At 33.9% G+C, this 13921-nt stretch overlaps 1 protein-coding gene across 11 annotated transcripts in view; it reads right to left on the reverse strand.

Moving 5' to 3' along the window:
* The window catches only part of KIF1B (kinesin family member 1B), a 193135-nt gene that overhangs the window by 119204 nt on the left and 60010 nt on the right, over positions 1 to 13921 (reverse strand). For 7 of the 11 annotated variants that reach the window (XM_031962887.1, XM_031962884.1, XM_031962882.1 and 4 more), the window contains 7 exons: positions 10401 to 10579; positions 9648 to 9759; positions 6161 to 6238; positions 4873 to 4938; positions 3941 to 3958; positions 1052 to 1127; positions 446 to 524 (listed from right to left, as the gene is read on the reverse strand). In XM_031962887.1, coding sequence (XP_031818747.1) covers positions 446 to 524; positions 1052 to 1127; positions 3941 to 3958; positions 4873 to 4938; positions 6161 to 6238; positions 9648 to 9759; positions 10401 to 10579 — 608 coding nt within the window. The remainder of the gene's footprint in view (positions 1 to 445; positions 525 to 1051; positions 1128 to 3940; positions 3959 to 4872; positions 4939 to 6160; positions 6239 to 9647; positions 9760 to 10400; positions 10580 to 13921) is intronic. The other 4 variants (XM_031962888.1, XM_031962885.1, XM_031962881.1 and 1 more) reach the window with 1 other exon arrangement.

Consider the following 13921-nt stretch of genomic DNA (forward strand, 5'->3'; position numbering starts at 1 on the left):
TAAATAGAAAAATAATACTCTATTCTAGCAGGAATTTTTTTTTCTTCTAATCTCTATACATGCCTATCTGCATTCTTTTGCGTTACTTGGATGTTTCTAACATGACAAACAGCAAATAATAAAGAGAAATTTTTTTTTTGGAAAAGAAATGAATGTCTCAAGATAATCATTTACCAATATCTGACAAATTTACATAATTGATATAAAAACTTTACTCTGATTAAGAAGGAGTACAAAGTCATTAACCCTGAAGAAAATCAAATACAATAAAATCCTATTATAATACTAATATTAGGAAATAAGAAAGTATTCTATAATTTTCCCATAGGCAAGGTATGCCATTCCACATATAAAAGAAGACATGGCCTGACCAACAAAATAAAAATTCCCAGTGCTTCAAAATAATTTATGAAAGAGCTATATTAACTAGCTCGGATTAGTATACCTTAAAGTGCTCAGAGTTTCATCATAGTTGATATCTGCTGGGCTAAGAGCAGCAACCATTGCAGTTCGAGAGTTCCCACCTAGAAAGATGAACCATCAATTATGTGAAATCATACCATGTTAGGAAGATAAAGTATTTTATTCAAAACATCATCATATTTTACTCTATAGGTAGTGCAGCATGATAATTAAAAGAAGCAATAATGTGCTGAGTGTTGGTTGAAGCATATTGTTTTTCACTTTCTTATTTTTATTTTATTATTATTATATTATATATTATTATTATTATAACACAGCTAATATAGAAAAACATTTGCATTATCTTCACCTGTATAATGGGCATCATATTGATTGCCTTCTCAATGGGTAAGGAAAGGGCAAAAAGGAGGGAGAGAATTTGGAACTAATTTTTTTTTTAAATGACATATATATAAATGCATGAAAAGGGAAGGAGGAATAAAAATGTGCAAATCCAACAAATATAATATAGGTGAAAGGAAAATGATGGAAGGCGTTTAAGTCAGGTTCTCAAAATTATTTCTTGCTCACCAAATTACAACAAAAAGTGCCTAATAATTGCAAGGAGTACATAATCCTACAATCTTACCTAGATTCTCTCGAAGGAGCCAAGTCAGAACAGAATCTCTGTATGGAATAAAATCTGTTTTTTTCTTCTTTTTACTCTGTTGAAAAAGAAAAAAGAACCTTACAGAATCATTTAAAGATAAAGGATTTTTTTTAAAAAGGCAACTAATTTGCAAATTCTCAGCAAGATAAATGCTTCGATTTTTCCCATGACTAATTAGACTATCACAAAACCAGTAGCTAAAACATACCAAATGGAAAGTTAACAATGTACAGGAGTAGACAATAAGCTCTGAAAAGTTTTCTTCGCAAAGTCGGTGCCATGCCTTATAGCAAAGAGGTTCTCAATAAGTATTTACTAATAAACCAATCACCAAATAAAGCTTTAAAAAGTCTCTTTCTGAAGAGAAAAGAACCATCCACCCAACAAGTAAAGAATCTGCAATCCACTTCATGAAGAAACCGTGAGAATAATAATAACCTGAAGTAGATTTAATAATTTAACAATATTCATTTAAACATGAATAATCTGAAATAGAATTTTCCCTTAATAGGAATGTGAAAGATTCAAAATCAGTAGAATGTAAAAAATCCAAAAGTAACAGCAAAAAAAGAAAAATCTTATTTATTAGTTCAAAAGTTCTTCAAGTTGTTATTAAACTTCTTAAAAGAGCACAATAGTATATCGTTTATGAATGGGTTTGAGGTAAAAATGGTAGTGTGGTATAGTATGCAGCCTGAACTTGAAACCAAGAAAAATCAAGTTCAAATCCTAATGTTAACATGTTCTTAGTGTTGGCCATGCATTTGTATATACATGCACACACATACATATATAAATGCACATGCATGCACATATAAAATGGACACATTAACATATACATACATATATACATGCATCCACATAAGTCTGAGAGACTTAGGTGGCTACTTTCCTTGCCAAAGCCACCCCCTATTTGTATCCTGATTCTTCTCCCCATTCCTTTTCTCTGGTATCTTGCCACTTTCAATTATCCCCCCTTATCTCCTTTATTTTCATTCTCTGCTTATCAGCAGATTTTCCTTATCTTCAAAAAAACCCAAAAAGCCCACCATCAGGTTTACTATCCTTTCAAGCTATTATCCTCTCTCTCCCCTCCCACAGCCAAACTAAGAAAAATCTTTCTACATATACTGCTACCCTTTTCTCAACTACCACTCCTTTCTCAATCCTTTGTGGCCTTGGTCTCTATCTCCAATAGCTCGAGGATCTCTTTATTGCTTAAACCCCAAGATTTTTTTCACCACAGCCCTCACACTGCTTGGCCTCTCTGCAGCATCTTACCCTTCTACCCACTCCCTCACTCTGCCTTATTTTATGATCCTACTCTATGGTAATTCTTATTCTGACACACTGAGTTTCTTAGTTGACTCTGCAGCCTGATTTGATACTTCTGATGTGTCCCTTATCAGACCTCTGTGCTCACCTATTCACTTACCCACTGAGGCCTTCCTCGTTGCCAAGCCTTGCTGTTGCTGCCACCACCCCAGGTCTCCACTTGGTCCTTTCCTTTCTCCTCACACCATAACCAGATTAGTTCATGTCTGCATCACCAGTCACCTGAACTATTATGAATCCAGTCTCTCTCCCTCTACCAACCAACCACCCTGACACAGCCAATATTCCTAAAGCACAGGTCTGACCTGTCAATTGGCTATTTGAGAAGTTTTAATGGGTCACAACTGCCTTTAGAATAAAATACAAAAAAATTCTCCATTTGGTATTTAATGCACTTCACAATCCTATCTCTATCTTCCCTAGGCTTAAACCACATCACTTTGCTTTATATATACATAATTTTAGGCCTGCTGAATATCCTCTCCATGACATTCTCTCTTATGCCCCCATGCTTCTGCATGTCTATCCCCCATGCCAGTTAATGTGCTTCCTACTAACTTCTGCTTCTAAGCACTCTGAGACCCCAAGGGTCACTTACTTTTAAGGGTACATTCCTAATCTCCTTCAATTGTTAGCATCTTGTCCCCAAATCACTGGATATGTATTTTGTATCTGTTCTTGATTTACTTATCTCTGGATGTGCTCATCCTCTCTAGAGGACAGAAGCCCCTGAAAAGCGAGAATGTGCTACTTACTCTGTTTGTGGTCCCAGTGTTTTAACACAACTCCTGATTTACAGCGGGTTGTTAATGAAAGCTTATTGATTTTGACTGTATCTATGGGAATCACTCCTGTTGGATATTAGGTTTAGAAATTTGAAAAAATTTTTTTTACACAAGAGTGCAAAACAGGACAGCAAACAGAAGTTTTTCAAATCTCTGGACAAAAGATATAGTTAGTTTTTAGAAGTAAGGAGAGTACAAGTAAACCTATATAATTTAAGATATAAATGTGTATTTCAGCATAAATGTTGTTCATATTCTGATTCTTTTTGTAATCAACAAAAAAACTATTAAGGGGTGCTTTAAAAAAAAATCTGAGGTCTATCATCTATAATTAAGGGTTAAATTATCACCAACATTATTTGTGGTTGACTCTGTCAAAAGCTATTATTATTAAAAGCACAAACGTCATCTAAATGTTATTCAGCTTCTAATGAATTAAAAGTACAACTCTAATGCCATATCAATAGAAAGCAAAAATTTTCTTTCACATTTCTCTAATTTTAGTTTTTCACTTAGCTCTATCCAAAGACTAGTAAGAACAATAAAGTACTTGATATTAGAGTGTTTGGTCTCATTATTTTTAGCCACTCCTAATTAAGATCCTGAGTACAGGCATAAGAAAAACAACTAACCAAACTATTTTTGAAGGCTACAGCCCTAACTCATGCCTCCCTACATCCTTGCCGACTATCTGGAATTACAGCAGTTGATCAACTCTCTGTTCATCCTTGCCAAACCCCAACCATACCTTGCTGGTGCAGTTATCCTAAAGTTGAAAGCATTCAAAGAAGAGAAAAAGGACAAGAGTAAGCTTCTGGCTATAAAATAATAAACAATTTAATTGTAAAACCTAAAGAGAATTTACAGTGAATATTGTCTTTCTGTAGACAAATGAGTAAAATTCTCTGAAGCTCAAAAGCAATACTCAAATAGATGAAGGTACAAGGTGTTTTCTTGGTTTTTCATTCTAAATGCTGTATTTACATATTAGAAAATTACTGTAGATCTACTATTCCACTGTCATAGAAAGGGAAAACAAATTTAAAAAAAAACTTTCCATTTTCTATGTGGCTCTCAAAATTGTTGGTATTCCAAAAATGCCTTTAAGGCCAACCAGATCCAAAAACTTCCAAAGTGAAGAAAACACCAGATAGCAGACATAATGTCTTTACTGTAGTACAGAAGAAAGAGTTTGAGCTCATATTAAAGGACTAGGATTCAAGATACACTTTTCCTGCTTACTACTTGTGCCTCTGAATTAGTGCTTTATCTTCAAGGCACTCAGTTCCCCAATATGGATAATTAGTCAGTTGAGTCAAGATGGCCTCATAAGGGTCCATTCCTTCACTAGCTCCATGCTTCTCCATACAAGGTGTGAAAGGGAAATCAAAGTCAAGCAAATCAAAAAAGTTCTGCCCTCGATTTTGCCTTATTTAGCTTCTTTTACACTTTAAAATTCTCTTCTAAATCTTTTCCCTAAATCTTATTATTAGATTGCTATCTGGGTGATGCTTCAGGAGCATGTGGTCTAAAAAGCTGTAAGAGATTGTCAGGCTATATGTTACTCAGAGAACAAACAAATACAACTGAGAATAATTAAATAACATTATGATATTACTAATATGTATGTTGGCAGATTACACAAATTCTTCCTTTATAACATAGTATTGAAAAACTTACCACTTCTGCCAAAGCTGAAATGACTTTGCCTAGAGTTGTAAGAGATTTGTTGATATTTGCTCCTTCCTAGAAAAAATAAACAACAAATCAGAAGAAGTTATGATCAGGAGCTTCAAATATTCCAAGGTGTCATTTTCAGTATTGGATTCCAATACACTAAAGAAATTTCTTTTAACATGGCACTACAGATTCTACCAAAAGCTATTGTTTCTTTTTTTTAGGTGTAAAAACAATCTAAATAAAACTAGTTCCAATAATTTTTTTTGAAAAGAATAATAATAACATATCATCCAAAAGCAAATGGAGGGATCATTAATTAGAAGTGATGGAGTCCAAAGAAGTGAAATTAATTCATCAGTCATGTAGGTACTAATTGGTGAATCATTTGCATTTATAACCAGAAATTCAAATGACATTTTGATTCTCTGAATTTTTCTCTACTCCATTTGTTAATTTGTCAGAATGGGCTCCAGGAATCAGTGCAGAACAAAATCAGCTTCTAGAGACTTGATGCCTACATCAGAAACGCAAAATATTACAAGTGAAAATTCAGGATGCTACAGTTAGTTATCTTATCCAACTGCTAATGGAGCTAGTTGTTGAACCATACCCTTATATTTAGTCATCAGAGTACATGATGTATTCCTCAATAATGTAATCTCCTTTAGGTCAAGCATTGGGTTTTTTGGGGTTTATATGGGGGTCAACAGGGTTTGGCCTTATTTCCACCTTCTAAAATAGTGCTTTACATATAATAGTCAAATAAACATTGAATGGAATTTCTTACTAATTTTCTTCGCTACCTAAACAGTTTTCTCACATTTTCTCAAATCAGCTCTCCTCAGTTTCAGTTTAAGAGATGGCATAGTGGATGGAACACTAGGTCTAGAGTGAGCAAGATCTGAGTTCAAATTCATACTCAGACACTAACTAGCTGTGTGATACTGGGCAAGTCACTAAATGGATTTGCCTCAGGTTCCTAACTATAAAATGGGAATAATAACCAGCACCAAACTCCTTCCTTCCTTATCTCTTCATCCATAAATTTGCTCCTGCTGCTGCCTAAGAATTTCCTTCCACTTTTCTCCACCTACTTAAATCCTTTCTATCCTTTTAGGTCCAGGCCAAATTCTAGTTTCTCTCCATGAAATGTTCTCCCAACCTTCTAACATATATGGTCGTTATTGCATCTGAATTTTTATGACACAATGTCTTTTTGATACTGCCTTTTAATATTAACAAATTGTTAATATTTATTATTAGTAATGAATTGTTAAAGTTGAATTACCTTTAATCGAGTCCCTTTGGCACCAGTTGAGTCAGCTCTTTCACTTCCAGCCAAATCCACCAAACTGATCTTACTAACCTGGTAAGGAAATACAGATCAACATTGGCAACATGAATTATCCACAGGAGATTTACAGAAAGATAAATGAAAAGGCAAAAGGATGGACACAATTCCACAAGAAGAAATATTTAAAAGAGAAAATGCTATATCTTTAAAGTTGAAAGTTGAGAGGGCAAATGATCCAGGTCCACACAATCATGGACAAAATAGTGATTTATTCACTAAATTCCCAAATAAAATTCTTAACCTCAAAAAGGTCATTTTTAGGAAACAGAAAAGAAAATATTTGAGTACATTGAGCATGGTAGTTTTATAAGTAGCACTGTACATTCTCTGAGTTGGAAATAATCTCAGAGGTCCTATAATTCAAAACATCTGAAATCTTCTAACCTAGATTTTCTAGAGGAAATCTTTTCTAAGCTCTCTTAATTTTAGAGCCTTCGGACTCTTAATTATCTTCTTTAACCTCTCCCTCAGACGCTCTGGAGTTGTTTTCTTATCTACAAAAGAGGTCATAGGAGTCAATGGCTGCAAGGGCTCTCCTTCTATCTCTAAATATGTGCTCCTGTACGTCACATGGAACTTGCTATCAGTCCACTAAAAACCCCAAGTTATTCTTCATATGAATTACTATCTAATCATGTTTGCTTCATTATTGCCTCTTTGCATTTTATTTTTTTATCCAAGAATAGTACTTGATTATAAAAGTCATTTTTTATAAGCAATATTAAATATAAATGGCATCAACAATACCAAAAACAGCATGGTATAGTGTATCAATCCTTTGGAATCAAGAAAACTTGTCCTGCCTCAGACATAAGCTAACTGTGTATGATGGGTAAGCCATTCACACTCAGTGCCTCAGGCTATTCCCTAAGGATATAAGTTGCAAAGAGGTTGCTGACCTACATGGCTAAAAGGAATGTTCTCACCTGGGAGTTTCCCATACCAAAGAAATTTTAAGCCTAGCACTTATCCTTTCTAATTGGTTTTCCTGTCTATGTCTCATATCTTCCTCATAGCTGCCAAAGTGATATATATATGTGTGTGTATATATATATATATATATATATATATTTTTTTTTTTTTTTAAACTGCCTAACTATATCACATCCTTTCACTAAATTCCCATGGTTATCCAGTACCTTTTAGAAAAAAATATAAATTACTCTATTTAACTTTAGAGCCTTCTACAAGCTGACCCTAATTTACTATTCAGTCTAACTATAGACTTCTCGAATTCTTGTACTCTACAATCCAAGTCACAATGGTCCCTTTGTTCTTCTTCCTACCTGACACGTCATGCCCTGTCTTTGTGCCATGGTCCTGGCCACCTCCTATGCCTGGGATGCCTTTCCAACCCTCATCTCTCCTTCAAAGCACAAATTACCTTCTTACCACAAGAAGCCTTTCCTAATATCCCCACTTGCTAATATCTAGAAAATATGAAGTAAAGAAGCTATGCCAAGATGGTTAACTGTATCCTTTCATAAGCCCTTCCAAACCTTCATAGACCTTACTCCTGACATGTACCCTGCTCCAGTGGCTTCCTTGTTTTTCCATGAACAAGACCTGCTTTGACTATCTTCCATATCTAGAATGCTCTCCCCCCTCATCTCTACCTATAGGCTTCCTTTAAGTCCCAACTATAATCTAATTTTCTAGAGAAAATCTTTTCCAACCTCTCTTAATTTTAGTGCCTTCCATTTCTTAATTATCTTCTATCTAACCTGTACATAACTTCTCTGTGGCTTATAGTCTTCCCCCCATTAGTCTGTGAGCTCCTTGAGAACAATGCTTATCTTTTTTGCCTTTTTTGGATCCTTTGTACTTATCAGGTACGTAATAAATGTGTATTGACTATCATTTTGGGGTAGGAGATTTAATAAAACCCCAAAAAAAATTGTTCTTAAAAAGAAATTACAACTGGTAAAAGTTCACCATTATATCACGTGATGTCAGTATTAAAACAAAAAACACAGAAACAGCATTTAAAATAAAATATATTTGTCAATATCCTCAACTAAGGATCTGTTAAATTCAACTACTTTTGCAAAAAAGAAAAGTATGTCATTAAGTTAAGCTAACTACTCAAGAGAGGCAGCAAAGAATGTAACTTGAATTCTTTAGACATCTAAGAATGTCTCACTTGGAAATAGGAAAAGTAGAAAATAGAAAGCACAGCCACTAAATGTTTGTTAAACAACAAGATGACATGAGGATAAAGGAGTTTATTTTCTAGCAACATATACATACACACACACATATAAATTTCTTATTCACAAATTTCATGGTGGCATTATCACACCTCAAATAAAACAGATCTGAACCACCACTTTTAATGAGGCAGTAATTAAATAGTTGACGTAAAGGACAAAGACTGGCAAATTTCTATTCAGAAGGATTTACTCCATTTTCTGTCATTTGGTAGCTTTTGAGATGCCAAGTTATAAATTATTTTCTTTTTTAATTTTTAATTTTTGCTGGGGCAATCAGGGTTAAATGACTTGCCCACGGTCACACAGCTAGGCAGTGTGAAGTTTTTGAGGTCATATTTGAACTCAGGTCCTTCTGACTTCAGGGCTGGTGCTCTATACACTGCACCAACTAGCTGCCCCCAAGTTATAAATTTTTATTTCCTGATTCTCCATCTCCTAAATTTACCTCAGAACTAATGATCAAAGATCAAAATGACTTGAAAAGTCAAAGGAACCAAATGAAATACTTCAAGATTTGTAGTGGCTAGAAACTGGAAATTGCAGGGATGGCCACCAACTGGAGAATGGCTGACAACAATAACTACATGATGATCAATTCTGATGGACATGGCTCTCTTCAACAACGAGAGGATCCAATGGATCAGTTCCAATTGATCTGTAATGAATAGAACCAGCTACACCCAGAGAAAGAACACTGGGAAATGCGTATGGACCACAACATAACATTTCCACTCTTTCTGTTACTGTTTGCTTGCAATTTTGTTTTTTTCTTCTCAGGTTATTTTTACCCTCTTTCTTAATCTAATATTTCCTGTGCAATAAGATAATTGTATAAATATGTATACATATATTGTATTTAACATATACTTTAACATATTTAACATGTATGGGACTACCTGCCATCTAAGGAAGGGGGTAGGGGGAAGAAGGGAAAAAGTTGGAACAGAACGTTTTGCAAGAGTCAGTGTTGAAAAATTACCCATGCATATGATTTGTATATAAAAATCCATAATAAAAAATAAAATTTAAAAAATAAATAAAACACAAATAAATTAATTTTAAAAAGAAAAGAAAATAAATACTTCAAGAAAAGTGAGCACAGCAATCTTTTCCCCTTCCACTGGACATATACAGCAAAAAATGAGCCATTCTCTCTAGTTCTTGTCCTTGTCCCACAACTCAAAATCCACTCACTACTTTCTTCTTACCTTCTCTGTTGAGAGGTTTGTTTCAGAATCATGTTTCTTCTGTGTAAAAACAATGGTGAATACAGCATGGGAACGGCTACTGGTCTCATTCATGTTGGTAGCTGCCACTGTCCTAGATAAAAATATGAATATTAAGCTTAGCCTTGGATGGAGTTCTTGGAAAGTAGAAAAGGACAAAAGAGTTCATGCTGTAAACAACTTAAAATAATTTAATCCATTGTATATAGCTATTTATTCTCTAAATTCAAAGCGTCATCTTCCATTCCCAAAGGCCATTTAGCAGAATCTCTTTATCTAATCTAGCTGCCATTTTATAAACAATTGAAACAAATAATTTTTTATGATTATAAAGTATTCATTTGGTTAAGAATTTGTTTTCCCAGGAATATTATACAAGATGATGACTAATAATTTATTGTATGCCCTTTGATGCAAAATGTGTCCAAGAGGGTCACATAATCAAAGAACAGATGTGTTACCTAAGTGAGGGATTTTGATGTGAATAAGAAGGGGAAAAGAAGAGAAAAAGCATGACTGGAACTATGTACCTGCCATGTGTCAGGTCTTGTACTAAGCACTTTTATTATCTCATGTAAAAGAAAGTAAGTTAACATAGCACAATGATTTTCTCTAGTAGATCCAAGAGCTCATAAGATTTCATGATAAAAGCAAATTTTAGAGCTAAGAATATATTTTTGATCTCTCAATAGAAAGCAAAGTGATTCACATTAGACCCTTACTCTTTGCCCATACCTGGCTTTGTTCCCAGCATCCATGAGGTCTGCAATATCTGTATAAGAAGTAACTGCCAGCTTAGATAAGTCTTCTACATAGGGTCCAAGAAGAGGATGCTCTCGGACTCTCAAATTACCCTTGTTTTTTGGATTCAGCAAATCCCGCACCCTCTCACAGTAAATTTCCATGTAACTCACCTATGAATAAATAAATAAAATCAATAAGTGGACTTGAAAAAAAGAGATTATTTGGGTAGGGAGAGATGGGAGGAAGATAACGTGACCTATTAAAATCTTATTTTAAAAAGTTTTCCTGATTAGAAGATTTCTATAATCACACTAGATTGGCCCAAAACCCCTTGACATGCAAGAAAACCCTCTTGCAAATGATGAGTTATGTTAACACTGGCCTTGAACGGTACAAAGGCTAGATGGAAAGAGAGGTAGTCTTCATACCATCCAGTTACCACAGCTAAAACACACATATGGAAGATCACGACTTCATGCTCTCAGGAACAAAGGCATTTTACATAGCAACTTTCTAGTAACTTGTAAACATTTTTGTTTGCAGGAAGTCTGAGAAGAAACCCTCAATGCTAACTCCATTTCTCTTCTGCCTTTTTTTCCATTTAGTTTCCCTAATCTGACCAGAGTGGTTTTTAAAATCCTCACTAGGTACTAATGAAAATGTTTTAACTGATGACCTTAAAAGATATGATTTTTGGTCCACAACAAAAAGTAACATGATAAATCTCCTTCTTTATATCAGTTTACTTCAGGAGCTAAAAGGCACTCTTAGTACATTTAGGCCTTGGCCTTGCTGCCATAGGTACCAGAAAGGTGAGGACATTCTCTTGTAAAATTATCTACTTCTCCCACATACCAGAAGCCTAAAGGTCCTAATAAATACCTCTGAAAGATTTCATGTCAAAGATAGGGATAGATTTGGAGTCAAAAATATCTGAGTTAGATTTCTGCTTCAGACACTAGCTATGTAAATCTTGGACAATTCAGTTAGTTAACTTCTATGACTCAGTTTATAGAAGTGGTTGTGTGAATCAAATGAAAGAATATATGTAAATATATATAAAAGGCTTTGCAATCTGTTAAAGCACATCAGCTCTCATAATAGTATCAAGCACTTATGGAACAATTTCAAGTCTGAAAACACTTTATATCTTATCTTAGTTGATCCTTACCACAACAAACTTAAAATAAGATAGGTGCTATTATTATACCATTTTATAAATAAGGAAATTGAGGCTGGAAGAGGTTAAATGACTTGTTCAGGTTCACAAAGTTATACTTGTTCTTATACCACTATTAATGTATTAATTATTATCATTCCATGATGAGAATGTAATTTTAAAAAGTATTTTTGTACCAGTACCTAATCTCTATAATACTATTATTTCAACTAGCTGGGATGAAAAGTAGAAGAGACATTCCTAGTTTCTATTTTTCCAGTTTTTAACCTTCAACTAGTATTAAATAACACACATGGTAAAGCACTATATGATCTGATTGAATTCCATTATCCATTCAGAAGCACACAGTATGGTCATTGTGGTGTAATATAAAAGAAAACTATATTTTGTCTCAACTTGCAAATTCAAACATTTTAATGCATTTTTTCTTTATTTTTAACTTTTTTTGGGAGTGGGGGAATGAGGGATGGCATCGGGAGCAAAGCAAATTGGGATTAAGTGACTTGTCCAGAATCATATGACTAGTAATTGTCCAGTGTCTTGAGGCCAAATTAGAATTCAGGTACTCCTGACCCCAAGGCTGAAACTCTATCTACTGTGCCACCCAGCAGCTCCATCAAACTAAATCCTTTAAAAATTAATGAGCTTTTTCTATTTCACAATATTCCCCTGTCCCATCCTGCTTACTAGGGGAAGAGAAGGGAAGAAAAAAAAACAAAGCCCTTTTAAAAAATATTCATAATCAAGAAAACAAATTTGCATATTGAGAATGTCCAAAAATGGGTTTTATTTTCCATATTTAGTCTGTCAATTGGACAGAATTTATTCATGATTCCTGATAACTGATTATGAAAAATGCAATTTGAGGGGCAGTGAGGTAGAGCAATGGATGAGCATCAGCCCTGAAGTCAAGAGGATCTGAGTTTAAATCTAGCCTCAGGCATTTAATACTTCCTAGATATGTGATCCTGGGTAAGTCACGTAACCCCAATTGCCTCAGGGGAAAAAAAAGAAAAGAAAAAAGCAATTTGACTCAAAATATTTGGAGAAAACTATATCCCTCTTTCTAGATACAAAAACACAAAGTTGCATTCTTTAAAATTTCCAAATGTTAACATAATTCAAATAAATAAAGGAAAAATGCTGGAGTTAGTTAAAAAGAAAATCAATGATAACTTGGCTTTCAGACTCACCAAAACAGAATAAACAAGGAAAGTGAGTTCATTTGGGAAAAAAAAAGATCATAATAACATCTGAATGTCAAACCAAAACTATTATACTGATTTTAGTGACTTCGGCAATTATGATATAAAATAATGGAAATTATTTCCACAAAAACAGGCATATTATTTAAATGAAGACTGGTGAACAAAAGGAACACCAACATTTCAAAACCAATATTACTGAGCCATATTTGCATCCTTCCTTCAATTTTGATTTACTCTATATCAAGATAATAGTAATAAGAAATCACATTCCTATGTGGTAGGATATATATTATCTCCCCTTTATCTCCCTCTACAATTCATTCACAATCACTCTGTATTTCCCCAAAAGGAGAAATTATTATAACTAAAAAGATCCTTGTGCTTTTGCCCTAGAAGCAAAAAGCAGTGCTTCCACAAACCTCTAATGACAAACTGCCAAAACGGCAAAATATAGTCTCATGTCTTAAACCATGATAAATATTCATGTACAACTCAGCAGACCAAATGCTATACTGACTGACCACTTAGAACCAAAGTTAAGAAAGAAAATAAGCTTTAAATTCGAAATCGGAAATATATGTCTTAAGATAACTTTGCCTCCCACTTAAAATCTCAGAGAGCCTATTTCTCCTGGCTTCAGAAACATATATTAATTAGGCATTTAAAAACATGAAGAATGTAAAATTTACATAATAACATTTACAAATGTCACAGTTTTGTGGGTTAGGGAAGAATGCCCTATGTGCCAGGAAAGAATTATAATCTTTATTTCTAGGAAAAAATTTGTCTTCTTTAACTTTGGATGAAATAATCAGAGTAAAAATATTTCTCAAGATTTGTACAAGGCAATTTCCCTTGGGAATGTTCTAGATCTGGAACATGGAATTTTCAGTTCATATTATTTAATTCCATACTTGATCTAAAATCTACTAAACTGCCATTCACAGCATTGTAGAACTATAAGATGTTTTACCTTAAAGATTATCTAAATCCCATCAAGAGTCAAAGCCATTCTACTTCATAGTTAGCCTTAATTTCTGGCCAAGTTTTTTTTTAAGCATATATATATATATATATATATATGCATGTGTAAATATTTACGCATGCATGTGTAAATATTTATG

This window comes from Sarcophilus harrisii, chromosome 3, assembly GCF_902635505.1.
Source record: "Sarcophilus harrisii chromosome 3, mSarHar1.11, whole genome shotgun sequence".
Classification (NCBI taxonomy): domain Eukaryota; kingdom Metazoa; phylum Chordata; class Mammalia; order Dasyuromorphia; family Dasyuridae; genus Sarcophilus; species Sarcophilus harrisii.